The sequence below is a fragment of the Pituophis catenifer genome, unplaced genomic scaffold (assembly GCF_029215685.1).
Source record: "Pituophis catenifer annectens isolate HBS135680 unplaced genomic scaffold, rPitCat1.0.hap2 SCAF_4, whole genome shotgun sequence".
NCBI lineage: Eukaryota > Metazoa > Chordata > Lepidosauria > Squamata > Colubridae > Pituophis > Pituophis catenifer.
In genome coordinates, this window is record NW_027256884.1 from 19,295,911 (window position 1) to 19,319,071 (window position 23,161).

The 23,161-nt window shown below is 41.7% G+C and overlaps 1 protein-coding gene across 1 annotated transcript; it reads right to left on the reverse strand.

Annotated features, from left to right (window-relative positions):
- Positions 1–312: 312 nt before the first annotated feature.
- On the reverse strand, positions 313–15,284 carry SLITRK6 (SLIT and NTRK like family member 6). Its single transcript, XM_070943185.1, has 2 exons — positions 15,123–15,284; positions 313–2,861 (listed from the first exon to the last, which is right to left on the reverse strand). The coding sequence occupies exon 2, from the start codon at positions 2,843–2,845 to the stop codon at positions 320–322; it is 2,526 nt and encodes an 841-aa protein (XP_070799286.1). The 5' UTR covers positions 2,846–2,861; positions 15,123–15,284; the 3' UTR covers positions 313–319.
- Between the last annotated feature and the right edge of the window lie 7,877 nt (positions 15,285–23,161).

Here is a 23,161-nt window from a genome sequence, read left to right on the forward strand (position 1 = left end):
AAAAAAGAAAGAAAGAAACATTAGGGACTGCAATACACACCTAGAGGAATATGGCCAAGCAAATTCTGAATTTCTTCTCAGAATCCAGTTGTACAAAGTTCACATTTAAAATGGGGGGTAAGATATACATAGCCTGAAAACTTTCCCATGGCTTCACACAGTTATCCCTGAGAGTTTCTTTTCACTCAGATTACTTCTGTGCTTAAAAGTTCTGATTGGTGACACATTATTATAAGGCACTTTTATTTACAAAGTTCTCAAATGTAAGACAAACCTAAGAGTTTCTGATTCAAAGCCTTCTCAAAGGTGACATTTCCTTTCATGTGTGCTGCTCCAAAACCTCCAAGTAGTCAGGTTCAGCATGCAGGTTGGCCTTGAGCTCAAAATATTCATTTTTAGTCTGTTCTAGTAAAACTTTTCTCGGCCGCGAGAGCATAAGTGTCTCCATCAGCTTTAGTTCTTCATGAGCTCTTGGATAATGTACTTCCATCTCAGGATGTAGCTGAGCGATGCTTTTCCGAAGGTATTCCGTTATCCCCAATTGTTGGAGTTCTCGCTCCTTCTCAAGAATGTTCCTATACAATGAGCTTGTGTCCTGGAAGGACAAAAAATCAGCCGATTGGTCTGTAGCTTTGTACTTGACGTTTGGACCACCAGTGAGAGGGGAGGAGTGCTCCCTTTCTAAGAGACTTCGCCGAAGGTGTTTGGAATCATTCCCCTCCTTATCATTCCTTCCATCTTGATGATCTGCAAATTTGGAGTTGAAAGATGGGCTTTGATAAACTTGAACCATGGGGCTGATCATGCGTTGTTCATACAAAGTTGAGGCTGGACGTTCGGTAGTATGGTGTGTTGTTTTATGACCATACATGCTGTATTGAAGCTGAACTGGATTGTTGTCCCGCACTTGTTCTTCCGTTTGTTTCTTTTTGTGCCGCCTCCGTCGATGTAGAACGAGAACAACAATGCCAGCTGCACAAAAAATCATTGTTATAAACACAATCAAGAGCCCCAGAATTAAAACAGAGAGAGGGATAACGTCGGTGAGGGATCTCAGAATAGTGTCCGCTGTACTGGTGGTCGTTGGTGATGTTGTGATGATAAGGAAGCTAGGATGAGTTGGGAGAGCTGGACTGTTCATTAAGGTGGGACATAACATATCACTGGTCAGAGATTTCAGTTCCTTTTTAGCAAGATGTCTTGGAGAGGTACAGAGGATTTCTCCCATCATTGTATTCCTATTTAGTTTTTGTATCCATTGTTGTAGCCTGACCGAATCACAAGTGCAATCCCAGGGGTTGTCTTCTAATTCAATTTGTACTAGTAGATCTAGATCATCTAAGACATTTTTTATGGGCAAATGGGAAAACTGGTTGGTTTTCAAATTCAGCCTGGCTAATGGAACTCCAGAAAAGATATGAGATGGTAAAGTTTGGAGGAGGTTGTTATTTAGGTATAGGACCTTAAGTTTTGGCATTGGACTAAAAGTACCAGGTAAAATCTCCTTGATGGCATTATATTCAAGGTACAAATACTCAAGGCGCTGCAGGCCTAAAAACAAATTACGGCTTAGTTTAGTGAGGTGGTTGCCATTGAGATACAATTTTTGCAATTCGGTGAGATTTATAAAGGATCCTGCTTCTAACATCTCAATACGATTGTTTCCCAAATGAAGCATCTCTAGGCTGTGATAACCCGCAAGATCTGATTTCAGTAATGTCTGGATTATATTTCCGGCGAGAATCAACTTTTTAGGATTGGGAGGAGGAGAACCTAAATCTGACAAGCTTTCAATGTTTTGTTCCTGACATTGCATCAAAATCCCTGAAAGGATATTGCTGGTGCACTGACAAGGGATAGGACAAAATATGCCAGGAAGAAGAGTAGCTGGTTTTGTAACTCCAGGGGTTAAACTGGATTCCTTGGTGGGAGTTTTAAAAATAGGTATCACCTTGGTTGAGGAATGACTATCACTTATTGATGTTGTAATCACCAAAGGCAATGACCCTGATGGAGAATCAAGGTCGTTTGGGGGTGGAGTTGGACAGAGTGATTCTGTTTTTAATCTGCTTAAAATGCTACCTTTCAGAATGGGAGGGTTGTGGCATACAACATCCCCTATTATAGACTGAGGAGGCATATTTTCTAACCAGCTCTTTAACTCCAGTAGGTCACAATTACAGATCCATTTGTTATCTTCTAGCTGAAGGTCTAGGATTCGGCCAATGTGTTCTAAAAAACCGACATAAGGTAATGTTTGTAGTTGGTTCCCTCGAAGATCCAGGTGAGTTAATGGAACAAAGCGAAATACATTGGGAGGAAGGAATTCAATGGCATTGTCATTTAAGATAAGCACCTTAAGCCTGTTGAGCTTGCTGAAGGCACTTGATTCAATTATTGTGATGAAATTGTTGTCTGCTTGAAGGAATTCCAGGTTTTCTAGTCCATGGAAGGTGTCTTCCTTAAGTATTTCTAAATAATTGTGGTTGATATGGAGTTGTTTAAGGAGACTTAGCCCATTAAATGCCCCTGGTTCAATGTCTACAATGTTGTTAAATCCAAGGTGCAATGTGATCGCATTGATAAAGCTGGCAAAATCGTTGACCTGTAAAATAGTCAAACTATTGTTTAAAAGACTAAGTTGGAAAGGCCGGGATGGTGGAACATGTACTTGAGATATCTCCTTGATGCCTCTTTCTTCACAGCTTATAATCAAGATGCTGTCTTTTTCTTCACAAAAGCACAAGTCTTCGCAAGAGCCAACAGTTGAAGATGATGCTACTTCAGAATACAGCACATCACAAGCAACCCCCATTAAACTTAATGTGATTATCCAGAGCTTCATGGTAATCCAACAGCGTCTGAAAAGTACAATAAATTAAACAGATTTTAGTTTTTCCTTCAACTTTAGTGGAAAAACAAACTATTAGCATGTTTTAGCATACATAAATCAGCTACTAAAAAAAACAAGCCATTCTAATCCACAAAAGTATTACAATCACTGTCTAGACTAGTGGCAAATGGTTTTAAGTTTCTGGGTGTTATCATAAAAGAGGACTTGACCTGGGATGCTCACATTGCAGTACTGGTTAAAAGGGCCCAGCAGAGATTATGCTACCTGAGACTTCTCAGGAAACAACAACTGAATGAAAAATTACTAGTGACCTTCTACCGCTGCACTATATACAGTTTTTTAACTTACTGCACCTGTGTATGGTTTGCCAATTGCATAGTGGCAGATAGGACAGCACTCCAGAGGGTTAGCATCATTGCCCAGAGGATCATTGGTTGCCCTCTGCTCTCCTTGGAAGAGCTTTATGGCTCCCACTGCTTTAAGAAAGTTCAAAACATTCTTAAAGATTTATACAGTAGATCTCATCTACTGTATAGTGCAATATTAATGCAATATCAGGGGTTTTCGATTCAATTGTATAGAATGCAAGGGATTCTACACAATTGCAGTTATTTTTATAATGTACACTGAAGATGGCATTTAATTTCGTTGTACGAGGTGCAATGATAATAAACTAAGGTAAACTAGTCTAAAAACTGAGAACTGGGGGGGGGGGTTCATGCATTGCTTCTAATTTCCAAGATAATTTAGTTTAGTCTTGAAGGACAGAATGTTTATGGTAGAACTATGGCTTACTCCACATTAGGGAAGTCACTTTCTTCTGCTGAATTGGGGTAATTATTATTATTATTATTAATTTTATTTCTATACCGCCCTTCTCCTGAAGGACTCAGGGCGGTGTACAGCCTGATTAAAAGCACAAGGACAGACAAAATTTAAAAATTATTAAAATTATTAAATAATTGGCCCAACTTTAAAACTCCCAAATTTAAAATCCCATATTTAAAACCAATTAAAATCTTTACATTGATAGCCCGGCCTGGTGGAACAACAAGGTTTTGAGGGCACAGCGAAATACACGGAGATCGGAGATCTTACGCATTTCTGGGGGCAGTTCATTCCAAAGGGCAGGGGCTCCCACAGAGAAGGCCCTCCCCCTGGGTGTCGCCAGCCAACATAATTTGGCCGATAGCACCCTGAGGAGACCCTCTCTGTGGGAGCAGACTGGCCGGTGGGAGGCTACTGGTGGCAGAAGACGGTCTTGAAGGTACCCAGGTCCAATGCCATGGAGCACTTTAAAGGTGGTAACCAACACCTTGAATCGCACCCGGAAGACCACTGGGAGCCAGTGCAGCTGCCCTTCACACAATCATTCTTAGAGGATTGGAGGTTAAATACTTTTCAGCACAAAAGGCTGGACTTCCCCCTCAAAAAATAAAGTCCCCAGTCCAACTTTCACCAAAATAACAACCCAGAGGTTGTCCTAAACCTAACATCAGTATCTAAGGTGGCATAGGTCCTAATGCATGTCAAAGTAACATCTTTGTTTTATGTCTTTGGAAAATAAAATATAATTTGTAGGAAAGAAACGGCCAACCAATTCACACATTCACATTTATTTTAAGGCAGAAGAAGAAAAACAAATTTCACTGTATTCCCATAATCATGATGGTGTGATGATTTCTTTTGGGAACGCAATCATGTGGCTGTACTTCAGGTTTTTTGTTTTACTCTTCTGAAAGCAGAGGAGACAAAAAAATGGCACAGTGGTCAGATCCATATTTTATTCATGTTCCATCACTGGTATGACTTACCCAGTGGTGAAATCCAATTTTTTTAAACTACCGGTTCTGTGGGCGTGGCTTGGTGGGCGTGGCAGGGGAAGGATACTGCAAAATCCCCATTCCTTCCCTACTCTTGGGGGAAGGATATTGCAAAATCTCCATTCCCACCCCACTCTGAGGCCAGCCAGAGGTGGTATTTGCCAGTTCTCTGAACTACTCAAAATTTCCGCTACCGGTTCTTCAGAACTGGTCAGAACCTGCTGGATTTCATCCCTGGGCCTACCCTTCTTTATTTTTCCAGCACAGCGATGGGTGGCATAATCTTCTACCCACTCCCAGCTCACTATAAAGTTTTCTCTTGTCTATGCTTTGAAGTCCTGCTTCACAGGGCCTGCTTTCTATCTTGGGCTATGTTAAATTCTTCCAAGTGATTGGTTTACTATGCTTCATTCCAGATTAATGATCTCTCCAGCTTTAATTAGACCCAGCAAGTAACATATCCACTCCCATGATAGTTGGTCACTGCCATGTATGGCATTCATTGGGGCTACTAGGATGCTATGTTCTTAGGTGGTCATGTTGATGAAGACTCTCATCTGGTCAGTTTTTCCTAGTTGGTCTAATAATAGTTTATAAGGGTCATAGAATCCAGTCAGGTCTCCCGGCCACCATGCTTTCCCTCCCTCTTTGCTAGTACACATATGTTCCCGCCTGGCTCACCATTTCAGTTTCTATCTGCTTGTATGAATCATACCAGTGGTGAAATCCAATTTTTTTTTACTACCAGTTCTGTAGGTGTGGCTTGGTGGGCATGGCAGGGGAAGGATACTGCAAAATCTCCATTTCCACCCCACTCTAGGGGAAGGATACTGCAAAATCTCCATTCCCACCCCACTCCAGGGGAAGGATATTGCAAAATCTCCATTCCCACCCCACTCCTGGGGCCAGCCAGAGGTGGTATTTGCCAGTTCTCTGAACTACTCAAAATTTCCACTACCGGTTCTCCAGAACCTGTCAGAACCTGCTGGATTTCACCCCTGAATCATAATAACCTAAGTGTCAGCATACAGACATAAGAATGAAGTTACAAAATTCACATTTTATGAAGTCAACCATCACTTCCTTGTTTCCGCAATGTTTTACAGACCATAGTAGAACAAATGAGTGAGGGACCACGTTCCCTTTATTTTAATCACTACAACATCAATGTAGCTGGGTACAATGAAGCATAATGGTGCAGAGCCAGGATCTGCATTAGTGTCAAGTGAGAGAATGTGAGAAAGGGGTATGAAGGTATCCAGCTGTGCAAACCTCTGGGAAAAGAAAGGAAACTACCTCTAAAAGGAATAGGCAGGAGATGGTAAATGTGATTGGGGTGGGGTGCAGCCAGTGCAGTTTGCCTTCCCTACAACATCAAGGAAGTGAATGATCAGTCAAAAGCAGTGATGGTGATAGCCAGTTGTGAAATCCAATTTTTTTTACTACCGGTTCTGTGGGTGTGGCTTGGTGGCTGTGGCAGGGAAAGGATACTGCAAAATCTCCATTCTCACCCCACTCTAGGGGAAGGAGAGCTTCTAGGGAAGACTTGGTGGGCATGGCAGGGGAAGGATATTGCAAAATCTCCATTCCCACCCCACTCTGGGGTCAGCCAGAAGTGGTATTTGCTGGTTCTCTGAACTACTCAAAATTTCCATTCTATTCTATTCTATTCTATTCTATTCTATTCTATTCTATTCTATTCTATTCTATTCTATTCTATTCTATTCTTATCATCATCATCTTGTTTGAAATCATGAGAATGCCAAGTCTCATGACATTTTAGCAATCCTATACATAATCGATACAAATTTTCAAATACCATATATATGGAATTAGTTTCTAAGAGTACCACGAGGTGCAAGCAGAACCAGTCAGTTAATCCTGGGTCAAATAAAGGCTGACAGTTCCTTTGTGCTGCTGATCAACATGTAGAAGCTCACAGACTTTTGGCATATGATGCCAGCAGATGATGGATTAGAAGAAATTATTATGGTTGGCAAGGCTGAGGGATGCAGAAGGGAAAAACAGAGTGTAAGGTGAATTAATGGAATCATTGAGATCACTGGAATATTCATAGAAAGGTTACTGCTTAGTAAAGGTCTAAATGGTGAAGATTTGTCATTACAACCACTAGGAATTGATTCAGTCTGATTTCACCCCTGGTTATAGCCTAGATCAGGTGTGTCAAACTCACATTGTCACGACAGCATCACATGACGTATTGGGACTTTTTTCCCCTTCACTAAAACGGGTGTGGGTGTGGCCAGTGCGTGATACATCCAGCCCACAGGCGGTGGGTTTGACAGCCCTGGCCTAGATTGAATACCAAGCATACATCACTGTAAAATCACTATAATCAGGACCAGGGACAGATGCAAGAACAGCTGGAGCAGCATGGAAGACAGCTTAGACTGCCATGCAGAATTACCCAATGACTTCAGCAACCGATCTGAAAAGCTTGGTTTTCATCGATGAGGAATTGCTTGGATTTTACTGAAGTAATTATCCCATCTTTATTTTTTTTATAAATAACTCAAGATGGAGAACATACCTCATAGTCCCAACACTCCTCCTATTTTCCCCTTGAGGTGAGGTGAGTTGGACTGAAAGTCAGTGACTAGCTCAATGTTACCCAGTTCACTTTCATGTCTAAGGAAGGACTAGAACTCACAGTCCCCTGGTTTCTAAGTCAGTATCTTAACCGTTATACCAAACTGGTTGTGATGTGATTTGGAGGGTAGTTCAGGGATTCACAAAAATGAAGTTGGAGAACCTAATGTGACACTTGGATTGCAGCTTGCTCATCTGTGATTTAAATAAGTTTAAATTTGAAGTTACACCTGCTCAGAGTATAGAATAACTATGGGGAAGGAAGAACTCAAAGATTAATGACATGCTTCATCTAAGCAGATCATTAAGCAAACCATTGCATTTTGGCTCAATAGTTTTCTAGCTACACTTCTAAATGCCATTTTTTAAAATCCTTTCTTAAGAATGAGAATATATTCTAAGCCACTAGATAAGTGATAGTTAACCATTTTGGTGCCAAGTGCCCAAAGCGCGTGCATGCGAATGCATGTGTGCCTGCCCAAACCCCCAAAATGCAGTGTCAGCACCCCTGTGTATGCGCCCTGCCCCCTGCGCAAGCGCCCCAGCCCCCCGCACCTCATTTTGGCTTCCAGGTTGGTGCAGGATGCTTTCTAGGTCCAAAATGGGGTGCAGGGTGCTCGCGCGGCTCCCCCATGCCCCATTTTAGGTTCCAGGTTGGTGCAGGAGGCCTTCCAGGCCCAAAACAGGGTGTGAGCTTAGAGGTGAGCGCGAAACACCAAAATGCAATGTGAGCGCTCCCCCTTGCACATGTGTGGCAGAGACCCGAAAACCAGCTGGCTAGTGGGAAGCGTGCATGCATGTGTGACGAAGCTGGGCTGGGGCGGCACCTGGAGTTCCTGCAGAGAGGTCTCTGCGTGCTACCCAGTGGTGGGATTCAAGTAATTTAACAACCGATTCTCTGCCCTAATGATTTCTTCCAACAACCAGTTTGCCAAACTGTTCAGAAAGTTAACAACCGGTTCTCCCGAAGAGGTGCGAACTGGCTGAATCCCACCACTGGTGCCACCTGTGGCACGCGTGCCATAGCTTTGCCATTATGGCACTAGATCAGTCTAAGAAAGACTTCACCTGTCCTTTGTGGAATAAAGGAAAGCTTTTCTCACTATAATTACGAAAAAAATAACAGGCTGCTACTTATAAAATGCTGTGTGTATTACATATTCAGGGTATTGGCATAAACAGGAAGAATGATAAAAAGACTGTCTCAAAGAATATCATCCTTGAAAATTATTATATAAAATTTAGCAATGGCATATAATCAAAGATGTAGTCGAAAAAATTGAGTCAAAGAAGAAACAACGACCAAATAAAAACAGGAGAGAAAAATACTTATAAAGGAGACTATTCGTAGCTCAGGGTTGAAATGAGGGGTCCATGGTGCTCTCTGAGCTTCGGTTGTTTTCTTGCGAATGTTTCATTACCCAAACTGATGTTACCTAGTCTGGGTAATGAAATGACTGTAAGAAAACAACCAAGTTCAGAGAGCACCAAGGACCTCTCAGAAAAATACTTCTAAATAAAATGTTGACTTTGTCGTCCTCAAAGGAACATTTGATTCTTTACTAGCATAGCCTCATATGAGTAGGATTGACATTGGAAGAAAATCTATTGCATTGCTTTGCTGGTAAAAATTGTGTTGTCCATCATATGTTGAGTAGAAATATGGTCTATCTAAATTTCCTGCTACAGGTGATTGAAGAAAACATAGACAGGAGTTAGTTAACTTAGTTTAAAGAACTAGTTATATTGTCATTTAGTCATTGTGCTTCATTCTGCAACTATAGTAACTGTTTACTTTATAGCAAGAAATGCTAATTAGAGTTCCTTACTAGTATTATCCTGATTCTCTAAAACCAGGACACTCTAAAGGCAAAAACCTGCAAACATCAATATATCCCATAGCACTATTTTATAGGTCTATTCACCTCAAATTCAGTGGAATATATTCCTTGGTAAGCCTAAATTGAATTACATTTTTTCCCCCATCCAAGGTAAATCATTTGCAGAGTTCAGGACTGAGAATAAATTATTATGAAGTAATGAAGTTGTTACCAAAGGACTTGAGAAAACTCACTGTTTATAGAAGCATAAGAAAGCCTCTGTGTGAAAAGTAACCTAAGGGCTGCCTATATGTGGGGCAGAGGTGGTATTCAGCAGGTTCTGACCAGTTCTGGAGAACCGGTAGCGGAAATTTTGAGTAGTTGAGGGAACCGGTAAATATCATCTCTGACTGGCCCCACCCCTATCTATTCTCTGCCTCCTGAGTCCCAGCTAATCGGGAGGGAATGGAGATTTTACAGTATCCTTCCCCTGGAGTGGGGTGGGAATGGAGATTTTACAGTATCCTTCCCCTGCCACGCCCACCAATCCACACACACCAAGCCATGCCACGCCCATCAAGCCACGCCCACAGAACCGGTAGTAAAAATCTTTGAATCCCACCACTGATGTGGGGTACTTATAAGGGCACATATATATGGGGATAATAGCTCAAGAAGGACTTGTCAGTATTGACTGTTGAGTATATTGACAACCAAATCGAGGAAGGGAAAGGAAAGGTGAGCTTGCCAAATTAACATAATTAACAATTATATAGATTATAATAAAATAAGAGTAATAATAAGAAAAAACATATAATAATCGAATAAGGATAGATTGCAACTTTATATAAATATGTATTACTATTAGAAATATATAAATTGGATTGAAAGTAATAACTATGATTAATGCTATTAGTTTTATTTGTATTTGAATATATGATACCCAGGTGCCACATTGTTCATGCATTGATATGTTTGTAAAAAAAAAAAAGGAAAAAAGTAAAAAACTTGAAAAAAAGAAAGAAATGAATTTCATTTTCTTAATAATTCATATTAGAAGGAAATGGTTATAGCAACCGTGCAGGGAAGTTCAAAATGCATGCAACCTATCAGTCTCTCCAGTTGGTTATGTTAAACTCTAGATGTCTATGAAGATTCTCAGTCATTCAGGTCCCAAAGATGCTTTTTCAAGAGGCAACTGGGCCTTTCTTTGCTCTTCCTTGAAGACATTTCTCTTCTCATCCAAGAAGCTTCTTCAGAACTGCAGAAGCTTCTTGGATAAGAAGCAAAAAGTCTTCAAGGAAAAGCAGTTGCCTCTTGAAAAAGCACCTTTGGGACATTAAAGTCTAGGACTTTCGAAAGATACTTTCTAGACATAAGAGTCAGTTTGGTGTAGTAGTTAAGGCATCAGGTTAGAAACCTGAGACCCTGAGTTCTAGTTTGTGATGGTATTCAGCCGGTTCGGGCGAAGCGGTAGCGGTGACTGCAGGGGCCCGCCCACCCGCCCCGGCATAATGCCGTCCTATTTAGCCACATTTTCTAGGCCGGGTGCATGCGCGGAAGGCTGGGTGCATGCACAGAAGGTGTGCACACGAGCAAAGTGTATGCATGGAAGGCCGGGTGCATGCGCAGAAGGCCAGGTGCATGCACAGGTGCGCGCACAAGCAAAGTGTATGCGTGGAAGGCCGGGCACATGCGTGGAAGGTGCATGCATGAAGCAAGCATGCACACGCGTGGCGAACCGGTGGTAAGAATATGTTAAACCCACCTCTGGTTCTAGTCCCTCCTTAGGCACAAAAACAACTGGGTGAACCTTAGGCCATCCCTCTTTCTCAGCCCTACTAATCAAGTAATGGCAAATCAATCTTCCCAAGAAAACTGCAGAGTCTTTTCCAGCTAGTCACCAGGAGACAACACTTAACCAGAGGCACAAATAAATAAATGCATTTTTTAGACATGTTTCATCTCTTTCTCAGGTTGGAGGCTATTGATTATTTTTTTAATACTATCTATTTTTTTTTCTATTTTGATGCTGGAGATTAGTCTTCAAGAATGAATTACAAAAATGGCAATATGGGGGGGTGGGGGTTGTTGGTTGTTTGTTTTAATCCAAATACAAAGACACGGTGAAGAAAGAAAGAGAGAGAGAAACAGATGCGGAGAAAATAATAGTTGTGCACCAACAGCCCACAGTTAATTTTGCAATTCAGCAGCAGAACTGCAGAAGGGAGGCTTTGAAATTCCCAGTCAAAAATCCATCGTGCACTTCAAGTTGCATCAATCTATTTAACTGGTCCCCATCATAGGACAATGAACTAGGCGAAAGATTTATACGATCTGAAGAGAAACCAGAGTATTAAAAATCAATAAAGTATTATTAAAAAAAAAAAAAAGGACAATGAACTAGGCATTCTGTTGCCTTGTAAGGATGCCCGTGTAAAACTTTGAAAGTAGCATTAAAAATGAAGAAATAATTCTAGGTCTATTCTGACCAAAAGCTAGAAGAAGTAATAAAGAGTGGGGGGGGAAAAAAATAGACAGAAAAGAGACATGCAAAGAGACACGTGTGGGATTGTTAACAGGGTCATTAACTTCAATCTACTGTGTACATGGCTAACATTATTTATAAAACCCTGGTTTCAGACATGAAAATTAGTGAAGGATACATCTTCTTAAATTTACATTTAAATTGTCTCCAGAAGTTGTAAATGCTCCAACACTGGATGTTTTTAAGAAGAGATTGGATAACCATTTGTCTGAAATGGTATAGGGTTTCCTGCCTAAGCAGGGGGTTGGACTAGAAGACCTCCAAGGTCCCTTCCAACTCTGTTTATTCTATTCTATTCTATTCTATTCTATTCTATTCTATTCTATTCTATTCTATTCTATTCTATTCTATTCTACTCTACTCTATTCTATTCCATCCCATCCCATCCCATCCCATCCCATCCTATACTATCCTTTTAAATGTGAAGAATAATTTATGATTGCAAACATTGGCTTCCTTTTTATCCAATGCATTTATTGAGCATTGTTTTATAGCAGCAATTTATGAAGAGATAACTTTTCAAAGGGAAAAATTGCTAAGCAGAAAAATAAAACATTACTTCAGACACATCAGGCAAGTTTATTTTGGTGGGGGGGGTTTTTTGGTTTTTTTTTTTTTTTTAGGCAAAGGGGAGGCCAATTCTTCAACTACAAAGCAAGCAAATCAAAGCTACTCTCCTACAATAGTAAACAAGTGTGTGTGCTTAAGACACTCTTTCTTGGAAGAATTCCCAATGAATTCAGTGTGGATTATTACCAGGTTATGACCATCTTCTGTTTGGAAAGTTGCTGTTGAAGTTGAGGAATCAAGTCAGAATGGCTGTTTTAACTAAACATAGTCCATCTCACCTTAAGAAAACAATTTGACACGGGAAGGAATGTTATGTGAAAATGTAACTGTTCCGCCTTTCACTTTACCACAAGCATCTGCCTGATCTCATAAATCTCACAAGTTTAGAAAATGCCTCTTCTGTGTAAACATCGCATAATCTGTTGCTTGTGCACTAATTGGGTTTATTCAATCAAGATGATTTGCGGCAAACGTTTCACCCAACTTGCAATGAAGGTTACGGAAAGTCACCCAACTAAACCATGGTGGAGAAAGAACTATTAGTTTTGAGACTTTGGGGGCTTCCTAGGGGCATTTGGTTGGTTAGCCATGATGGGGAAACAACATGCTAGATTGGCAGCATCCTGTTTCCACTAAGATGCCCTTATGGCTATATATTGGCTGCAGTCTTCACGCATTTACTTAAGAGTACATTCTATGAAGCCTGGTAGGTCTTCTGAATAAACGTGTATATTATTAGACTGCTCATCTGAATTAACTCTGAAAGATGTTTTTTTTTTTTTAAATTGATGTGGTTTTTCTTTTGTTTCTTGCAGAAAAATTTTCTTCGCGAGAGTATATGGACATTTAGCAAAACTAATGAAATTGGTTCTACAGTTATCAATGGCCCTCTCTGGGACATTTGAAACATCTGGAGCCCTTGGTATGCTCTGAGCTCAGTTGTTTGCTTACAGACATTACCCACCTACATAACATCAACAGTGTTGATGATAATGTTACCTAGTTGGGGGATGGAACATCTGCAGGCAAACAACCAAGCTCAGTGAGAACCAAAGACTCCACTGTTCTACATCATATTCCTTTCTCTTGGAATATTTTAAGAGGCATATTAATGGTGAAGCAGTACAGGTCTCAAGGAGATTAACAGAGTTTGCCCCTAGGTATAATATCTACAGTATTATAAGTTCAATGTTTCTAAATATATTTCTTAGCTGACTAATCTTTTGTTGATCTATTTTTGTTCACACAAGAATTTACACACTATATATGACACCTTTTGAAACAAAAGAATTAATATCTTGGTTTAATCTTGGTTTAATTTAAATAGTCCTGGTTGAGTTCCTTCCCCCAACCCCACCATCTCAGCCTGGTGAGCAAGGCACAGCATGCAGATCCAGGCATTCAAAGTATCTTGCTTCCTTACCACTCCAAGTATTCCACATGCAATATCCAATATTTGTACCTGACAATCTAATTTCACCTATTCTGCTGCTTGGATACTCTTATCAGCATCCATATCTTTGGTTTATTTCTTCGTGTATTGTTTATCTACTCTTTTCCTAGGGAAAAAGGACATCCTATGCATGCGATTATAACCTTGGGTAGAATTAAGATAAGTAAATCAGTCTGGGTTGCATTGAAGATCGCTTTGCATATATATATGTTTGGGTGGGGGAAATGAAAGTTTTCCATCCTTATTTTCCTCAAATGGAGAGCATTCCCATGTTAACTAGTGCCATACTTTCTTGAGCATACTGCAATCTGTCAGTCTTTCATTCACATAGTTGGTCCCTCTGCAGAAAAAGACTTAGGGCTTTTGAAAAAGATAGCTCAGGGTTTTTGTTTTTTAAATAATCTTTCTACTCTTTGAGTACAACCTAGTCTTTTGGAGCCACTGATAATACAAATGTACATTAAAAAAATGCCTGCTTTTATATATGTGTCTGTGGCATGCAATTGTTTCTGGTTAATACTTTCCCCTCAACCGAGATCATAGATCTCTGTCACCCTCCCAGTAGCTAACCTCATATTATAAATGTACCGAGAGGAAGGCATGCCAAGTGACATCAATTAATTTAATTAACATTGCAGGTTAACAGAAATGTGACTCATAACTTGGCTGATTTGTATTTTAATTGAAGCCATCCGTTTCCCCCCCCCCCCCCAAATTGCCCTGAAATAAGCGGTTCCATTTCAAGCCATTGAAAGGAAGAGGAAACGAGTTCCAGGGAAATCTAATCATTCAGGAGGAGTTTCCCTGACTTGAGTCGATTTTTTTTTATGCCCAAAATGTTGCGCCTAACAGCCACATTTTCCTCTTCGTGTAAAAAGGCTCACAAACCCATCTGTTCCAAACAACGAGAAAGCCAAACCCTCCCCAAGATAACCAAAGGAGTCCCAAATTCAGATTTCTCCTCTGGGTTTCCTTAGGCGGGAGAGCATCATCGACAACCTAGGAAGATCCCCGAAAGCCCAAAGTTTTCGGCTACAAGACGATGGTTGGGGGTGGATCTACCCCTCGGAGGTCCCCGCGTTTCACTACCCAGCTCGACAGTTCATCGTAGCCGAGGGTAGCCTTTCTTTTCAAACTCTCCCTTTCTCCACGCGCGTCATTCCCTCCCCCCCACTCACCCCCTCAATGTTTCTCTTCGAGGCTAGTGCTTCTCCTTTCTATTTTAAATGCTCCGCACTTCATCCACGCAAGACAAACAGCTGCCCCACACCCCAAAAAAAAAAAAAAAAAAAACCCACGAGGAAATCCAAAGACATCGCCCCGCAAATGACTTTGTTCTGCTCTTAGTTACCGGCAAAGAATGAGGGAAGGAACAAGGATCCGTGCCTAACCACGAGAAACGCGGTTTCCTTACTTAACCGCCGGAGAGAGAACGCGTCCTTACCTGCACAGCAGCTACACCCACTGACAAAGTCGGTTATGGCACAGGATCAGCCGTTCCGAGAGAAATTCCCTTCCCTTCTTCCCGAAACGCAGACTTTTCTTCCCTTCCCTTTTTTTTTTTCCTCCCCTCCCTCTCCGAGAAGGGCAACTCAGTCCCGCGTAGCTCTGTAGTCCCGGGAAGCGAAAATCCACGGTCCAAAGAAAACAGCAGCGCCAACCATCCCAGCGAGCCTCGAGAGGAGGAGGAGGAGGAGGAGGAGGAGGGAGGGAGGGAGGAAGGGAGGAAGGAAGGAAGGAGGAAGGGCAGCCACTACTACACCATCCTGTAAACAGTTATCCCTTCGCCTCAATTAACATGCACAGCAGACTTCTCAGCTCGGCTGACTTTCTGCCTGTCAGTTGAGTTAACCGTTTGCGCGGCTTCGGGGTGCAAGGGAAATGAGACGGGGCGCTGAGCAGGATCTGGGGAAGCTGAGCGCGCGCGGGGGACTCCTCGCCTGCCTTTTCTTTTAAAACGATCCAAGCGGCGGCGATGCCCCCTCTTCCTCTTTTCCTCTGGTCTTTCTCCTTAGCTCGGTTTGTTATTAGCCAGAGATGGTCGGAGGCTGGGGGGGATAGGCGCAAATAAGAGTGACTTCTATATAGCCTTTTGACTCAGCCTTTAAGCCCTTCCCCATCGCAGGGTTTTTTAATCTGCCAGGGATATTTCATACAAGATGCGGCTCCACCTTAGGAAAACTCAACCCCTCCTCCTCTTCCTCCTGCCAATTATTTCTCCTCCTCCTCTTCCTTTTCTTACCCCTGCCCTCTTTCCCAACCAAAACATAACCCAACAAAAACACCTGGAGCTCCTGTAAAGTAAAATCTAAGTCTGTTTTCTCCAAAGCAACCGATGTTTCATTTCTGGATGAAGGAAAGGAAAGGCTTCTCCGGATTTGTGGAGTCCGGTGGCCGCTCCATGTTGAAATCTTGCTCCTAAATTGGTCGCCAATAATCCAACCCACCACCCAGAGATTCCTTATCTAGACATTAATTACCTGTCAGCTGAAAAGACAGATTTGTCACAATGTGTTAGGAGGTCAAGAGGAGAATGTGCTCCTTTTTTTTTTTTGATCTGAAGGTTTGCTCCTTCAGATTGTTTAATTAGTGCATATAGCACATTTAGTGGCATCAGATTTTTGGATGGAAATAATGCTGGGATTTGTGAAGGACCCGACAGCCTGGATCAGTGTTGGGTCATCCTTTCAGAGGTGTTTCCCGAATCCAAACACAGAAGGGCCAAAGGCAGAAAGTGGGAGGCAGGAGTCACTTCTCCATTGAGTTTCCATGTAAAAATCTGACGGGGAGTATTGGAAACCTTCCCTTCCCCTCCCTTCCCCTCCCTGTTCCTTGTCAGTAGGCAGGTAAGTGGCACCAAACAGTGAAAGTGAAGATCATATGATCACACCAGCAATGCAGCAGCAGCAGCCAGAAGCACTGAATCAGCCATGTTATCAAATTTCATTCCCTCGGGATTTACGGATCTTGGATTTTGGATGCATTCTTTCATTCAACCTATTCAAGGTACCTGGGTTCAAAAAAAAAAAAAAGCCTTTTGATACAGCGTTTCACCTACCTGGAAGTCATGACGGCATTCAGAGTTTTTAGTCGTAAATAGATAGGTGCACTTTTTTACTTTTGAAAACTCCGGTACTGCGTAGTACTGGAAAGATCATCAAACTGATTTCTAACTGACAGCTTTTCAAACGTTTGCAAAATTTGTTTATTTTTAAAAGTCCATGTCAGAAGCGGGGATATCAAGGAGCTCTCCCTCCCCCTCCTTTTTTTTTTTTTTAAAAAAAAAAACCCTAAATAAGAACTGCTTCTTTAATATTCCTTTCATCTCTGATATGGGTGCTTAAGGTAGGTTTTTAAGTAATATCAAAGATGTGCTTTTCTTATAGGAAAAAAAAGTACAACCTTTAATCATTTTCCAAGTCACACATGCATTCTCATGTCTCCACCTTTCATAACTGTGGATGGAGACTAGAATTATACATAAATCTACTGTATTCTGTTCTCACAGGTCCAGAGTGGGTGTTACAAATGGTCAGCCCGAACACTCACACATGCTCACCAGTGGTGGGATTCAAAATTTTCTTACTACTGGTTCTGTGGGCATGGCTTGGTGGGCTTGGTGGGCATGGCAAGGGAAGGATACTGTAAAATCTCCATTCCCTCCCCACTCCAGGGGAAGGTTACTGCAAAATCCCCATTTCCTCCCAATCAGCTGGGACTTGGGAGGCAGAGAATAGATGGGGGCAGGGCCAGTCAGAGGTGGTATTTGCTGGTTTTTTTTGTTTTTTGTTTTTTTTAATTTTGATTTATATGCCGCCCTTCTCCGGAGACTCAGGGCGGCTTACAATGCATTAAGCAATAGCCTTCATTCTTTTGTATATTTTATACAAAGTCAGCTTATTGCCCCCACAAACTGGGTCCTCATTTCACCTACCTTAGAAAGGATGGAAGGCTGAGTCAACCTTGAGCCTTGGAGAGATTCGAACCAGCAGAAATTGCAGGCAGCTGTGTTAATAACAGGGTGCAATAAACCCCTGTACTATCAAGGCTGGTTGTCTGAACTACTCAAAATTTCTGCTATCGGTTCTCCAGAACTGGTCAGAACTTGCTGAATACCACTTCTGATGCTCAGGCATCCTGAATAAAGTGGGTTCCAATTATGCTAAAATTTATACAACACACATATATTGGCCAAGAATTTCCCTGCGCTGACGGCAACAATACTAATTGAGATACTCTCTCTCTTAGGAGAATGCCCAAGCCAACCAACTGAATCCAGTTGTGTTGTGAATTAGCAAACTACCTGTCTTAGAAGAAAAATTAGACTCGGGAAATTCAAAGCAACAGATAACCGTGAAGTTGAAAAACAGATTGAGACATACTTGGGAGCAGTACAAAGATGCTTGGAAATCACTTTTATACAGCAGCAAATCCCCTTAAGGTTTATTTAGTATTATTCTTTAGCTTTATTTAGGAGCCAAGAAGCCTACACGTTGAACAAGGTTTGTCCCTTGGGTGACTCCTGCTATGATTAAGGTTGCATGGAGGACTATGTCTTGGTTTGCTTCTTTGTTGACATCTCTGGTCATTACTTACTAGCATTTAAATAGAATGGGATTTTCTATTTGCAAACAAATGGAGTAATACTGATAAAGAAGGGAAAATTCTATAACAGGGGTGTCAAACTCCATTTCATTGAGGGTGGCATCAGGACTGTATTTCACCTCGAGGTCAGGGGTGAAATCCAGCAGGTTCTGACAGATTCTGGAGAACCGGTAGTGGAAATATTGAGTAGTTCGGAGAACCGGCAAATGCTACCTCTGGCTGGCCCCAGAGTGGGGTGGGAATGGAGAATTTGCAGTATCCTTCCCCTGGAGTGGGGTGGGAATGGAGATTTTGCAGTATCTTTCCCCTGTCACACCCACCAAGCCACGCCCACCAAGCCACGCCCACAAAAACCATAGTAAAAAAATTTGGATTTCACCACTGCTCAGGGTGTGTGGCCAGAGGGGGTGTGGCCAGCTTGATATCACTTGTATTAGTACTTGTGGTGGCCCGAGCACTCTGCCAGAGAAAACAGAGCTCAGGAGGGCCGTTTTTACTGGCAGAGGGCTGCAGGAGGTCATCACAGCAAAAAACAGAGGTCGGGAGGGCCGCGCACAGCCCTCCTGAGCTCCATTTTGGTAGAGTCATCACAGACTGGTCCTTTGCTGTTTCCGGGGGGTGGGGTGGGGCATGGGCCAGATCTAAGCACCCTGTGGGCCAGATCCGGCTTATGGTCCTTGAGTTTGACACCGCTGTTCTATAACATTCTTATGATATGGGAACTTGCACTGGATAATTGTCCAAAGATATAGGCGTGTTATTAGTGGTGTGGTTTCATTCATGCATTAACATGAGCCTTGGTACTACAGTGGTTTAAAGCACCCTGTTATTAACACAGCTGCCTGCAATTTACTGCTGGTTCGAATCTCTCCAAGGCTCAAGGTTGACTCAGCCTTCCATCCTTTCTAAGGTAGGTTAAATGAGGACCCAGTTTGTGGGGGCAATAAGCTGACTTTGTATAAATATACAAAAGTATGAAGGCTATTGCTTAACGCACTGTAAGCCGCCCTGAGTCTCCGGAGAAGGGCGGCATATAAATCAAATTAAAATAAAAAAAAATAAAAAAAAAACATCAAAGTAGTATCAAAGTAGCTTTGTCATTCAGCTTTATGCAAGGTTCTTCATAAATAGGCCCCACAGTAAGAATTGTTCCAGATATTCAAAATGCAGGCATATAGTCAGATGCATGCATCAGAGTTATTAATCATTATAGTAATCTCAATCTCAAACATTACTCCCTTTGATTAAAAACTGGGAATGTGTTTCTGCTACAGATTTAGATCTTTGACTGACCTTTGCAAAGAAAAGAAAAGAAAGAAAACAATCCCTTCCCAACAATATCACCCTGGTTCCCCCCACCCCACCACAGACAGAAGAATTATTGATGTGTAATTGTTTATCTAGGAGGGATACAAATTATTCAGCAGCTACAGTTAATGCATTTTCTTTTCCTTTCCAAGGGTAATCTCAGAAATTATTGTCACTCTATCTTCAAGATATGAATTTGGTGCCCTAAACATTTATGACTTTTCTGATATCTTGTATGCCAAAAGAGAAATTGATACATTCAACCCTGCTCTAAACTAGGCATTTTATGAATGTTGCTGATGAATGCATGTCATAGAAGTTTAAATCAATCTCTTAATATGATTTCGCCTTCTGTTTAGCTATCATTGCTCCACAGAAACAGTATACAGTAGAAGTGCTGGCTGAATCCAAAGCTTCAAATTTTAGTGAGAAGGAAGGAAGGAAGGAAGGAAGGAAGGAAGGAAAGGAGGGAAGGAGGGAAGGAGGGAAGGAGGGAGGGTCTATTGTGACATTTAGGTTGCAGAAATTCATATTACTGATAGATAAGTAAGGTATCTATCCCTTAAGACAGGGGTCAGCAACCTGCGATTCTGGAGCCGCATATGGCTCTTTCATCCCTCTGCTATGGCTCCCTGTCACTCAAAATATACATCACAACCGCCAATGTGCGAGACCACGGGCACACAATTTATCGAATTTTTTCCACCCCGGTAGGCCAACCATGGATAAATCCAAGAAAAGAAACGTTTCAGAAGAAAACAGAACGTTTAATTCAACTACATATGCTAGTTTTGTGGCTACTCAGGAAATAGTCAGGCATGGGAAGGGTTTTGTGGCTCCTGGTGTTTTCTTTTCTGTGGGAATCAGGTCCAAATGGCTCTTTGAGTATTTAAGATTGCCGACCCCTGCCCTAAGAGATACCTAAAGCTCAGGATCTTCTCCACCAGCTAGTGGTTATTTGCAACCCAGTTACATTAGCATTATCTTGCCTCGACTGTTTTTCCAGGGAATGATCTTGATTATTCATTTATGAATTTTTTTGACTTTTGATTAACTAAATATATAAACATATGAGTAAAATCATTCCATTGGTATATAATTTGCAGTGAATATTTTTTGGGAGAAGCCCTTTAAATAAATTCATCCTAGTGGCTTCCATTAAAATATGCACTCGCTTCTCCACTCTTGCATTTATTTCTCCCACCTTCAGATTTACTACTGCTGGGAGCAGCACAGCCAGGAGGGAAAGAGGCCAGCAGCAGCAGGTGCAGCAGGCCCAGAAGCCTGGCAGAGGCATGGGGGTGGGGAGGTGATCCCAATGTAAGACTTCAGTTCCAATGTCTCAGCAGCAGTAGCGCCAGCAGGCAGGGAGGGCACACTGAGGGTTTGCTCTGTTGCGGCCTCAGGCAAGTAGACGTTGGGACAGAGGGCAGGCCAGCGGTATCAGTGCAGTGGTGGGTTGCCCCCGGTTCGGTCCGGTTCTATAGAACCAGTAGAAAAACTGGCAGGAGGCTCCGTCCACCGACCACAACGTCATCACGGGTGATCTGCGCACGCACTCCTGTTGCAAACCGGTAATGAAGGTAACCCACCACCACTCCCACTCCTGTCAGCCCCTGTGCTTGCTGCTTCCTGTAGTTGAAAAAAAAAAATAAGACATCGCAAAAAATAAGGCCTAGTCCTTATATTCGAGCCCAAAAGAAAATAAGACCAGGTCTTATTTTCAGGGAAACACAGTATATCTCCAACCGAGTGGAAGGTTACTGTTCATTCAGCAGGAGAAACAAGGCTTCTGAGTTGCCATTTATTTTATTTATTTATTTTATTTTTTAAATTTTTATACCACCCCCTCTCCCAAAGGACTCGGGGCGGTGAACAGCCAAAATTAAAAACACACAATACAAACATTAAAATACTATAAAACGAAATTAAATTTATCTTTGGCTTCCCCAAATTTAAAACCCCTTACCCATAAAATTCCCCAATTAAAAGATTTTTAACCCAGCCCGGCTTGCTGAAATAAAAAAGTCTTCAGGGCCCGGTGGAAGGTCTGGAGGTCCGGGATCAGTCGTATCCCTGGGGGTAGCTCATTCCAGAGGGCGGGTGCCCCCTTGACCATCTAGCTGAGGTATCGGCCTTACAAAATGTTCAACAGGTATGATTCTTGAGGCGAAGTCTGCCAATCTCTCTTCAAACGCTTTCAGATGTTCAAGAAAGTGAAAGTGCCTCAATATGATGGAACTATAGAAATGACTTTTCTATAGTCATTCTAGATTACAAAATAATTTCCATTTAGATGCATAAGCTGAAAGATCACTTATTTTTGCATTATCTTATCTAGAGCTTGTTCAATTGAATGAAAGAGACTATTGGGAAAAAAATCATAGGTTGGTGAGTGTTTTTCTTTTTACCATAATTATGAAGCGGCCAAGATGCTGTGTGGCTTGAACAAATTTCTCTCCATTGGTCTGCAGAAGTTTTGTTTCCTACCCTTCAATTAAGTCACAAAGAAAGACTTGGCTTTTTCCAATAGCTGTGCTATTGTCACTGCTAAGTGGGAATCCTATTTTTGAGAAATTGTTGGATAATTTCCCTAGAGATATATTTTTCTCAGGAAATGGTATTAGAATAACAATTAGCCCTTTAAAAAGGTAGAAAAGGTAATAAAGGTAGAAATAAAGGAGTGTTTTGCAGTTTGAGATAAAATAAAAGATGGTTGGATTACCATCAAATTATAGGATTGGAAGGAACTTTAGAAGTCACCTCCTGCTCAGGGCAAGTTCTATCAGTGCATTTCTGACAGACAAATATTAAGCTTCTGTTTGAAGTTCTCCAGCAAAAGGAAAACTCACATATTTGTGTGGCACCCTGTTCCACTGATATCTAATAAACCTCAGCTTTTTTGAGCATTGGTCTTTTTGATACAGTTTCTTTAACAGATTAACAGATTAACAGAGTTGGAAGGGACCTTATAGGTCATCTAGTCCAACCCCCCACTCAAGCAGGAGACCCTATACCATTTCTGACAAATGGCAGTCCAATCTTTTCTTGAAAGTCTCAAGTGATGAAACTCCCACAACTTCCAAAGGCAAGCAGTTCCTTTGGTTGATAGTTCTCACTGTCAGAAAGTTCCTCCTCATTTCTAGGTTGAACCTCTCCTTGGTCAGTTTCCTTCCATTATTCCTTGTCTGGCCTTCAGGAGCTTTGGAAAATAGCTTGATCCCCTCCTCTCTGTAGCAGCCCCTCAAATATTGGAACACTGCTATCATGTCTCCCCTGGTCCTTCTCTTCACTAGACTAGCCACGCCCAGTTCATGTAACCATTCTTCATATGTTTTAGTCTCCAGTCCCCTATGAGTTAATGATCTTATATTATTTGTTTATGTATCTCTTCCCCCATTTTCCATCCATATCCATTTTTACACACAGCATTTTAGATAGCTCAGATGTTAATTTTCATGTGCTATTTGAGAAAAATATGGGCATGTTTCAGGATCCAATATGGATCTTGTCAAGCCAATGGGTTCTCTTCTTTGCATTATCACTGTTAATTCAGTTCAAGAGAGCATC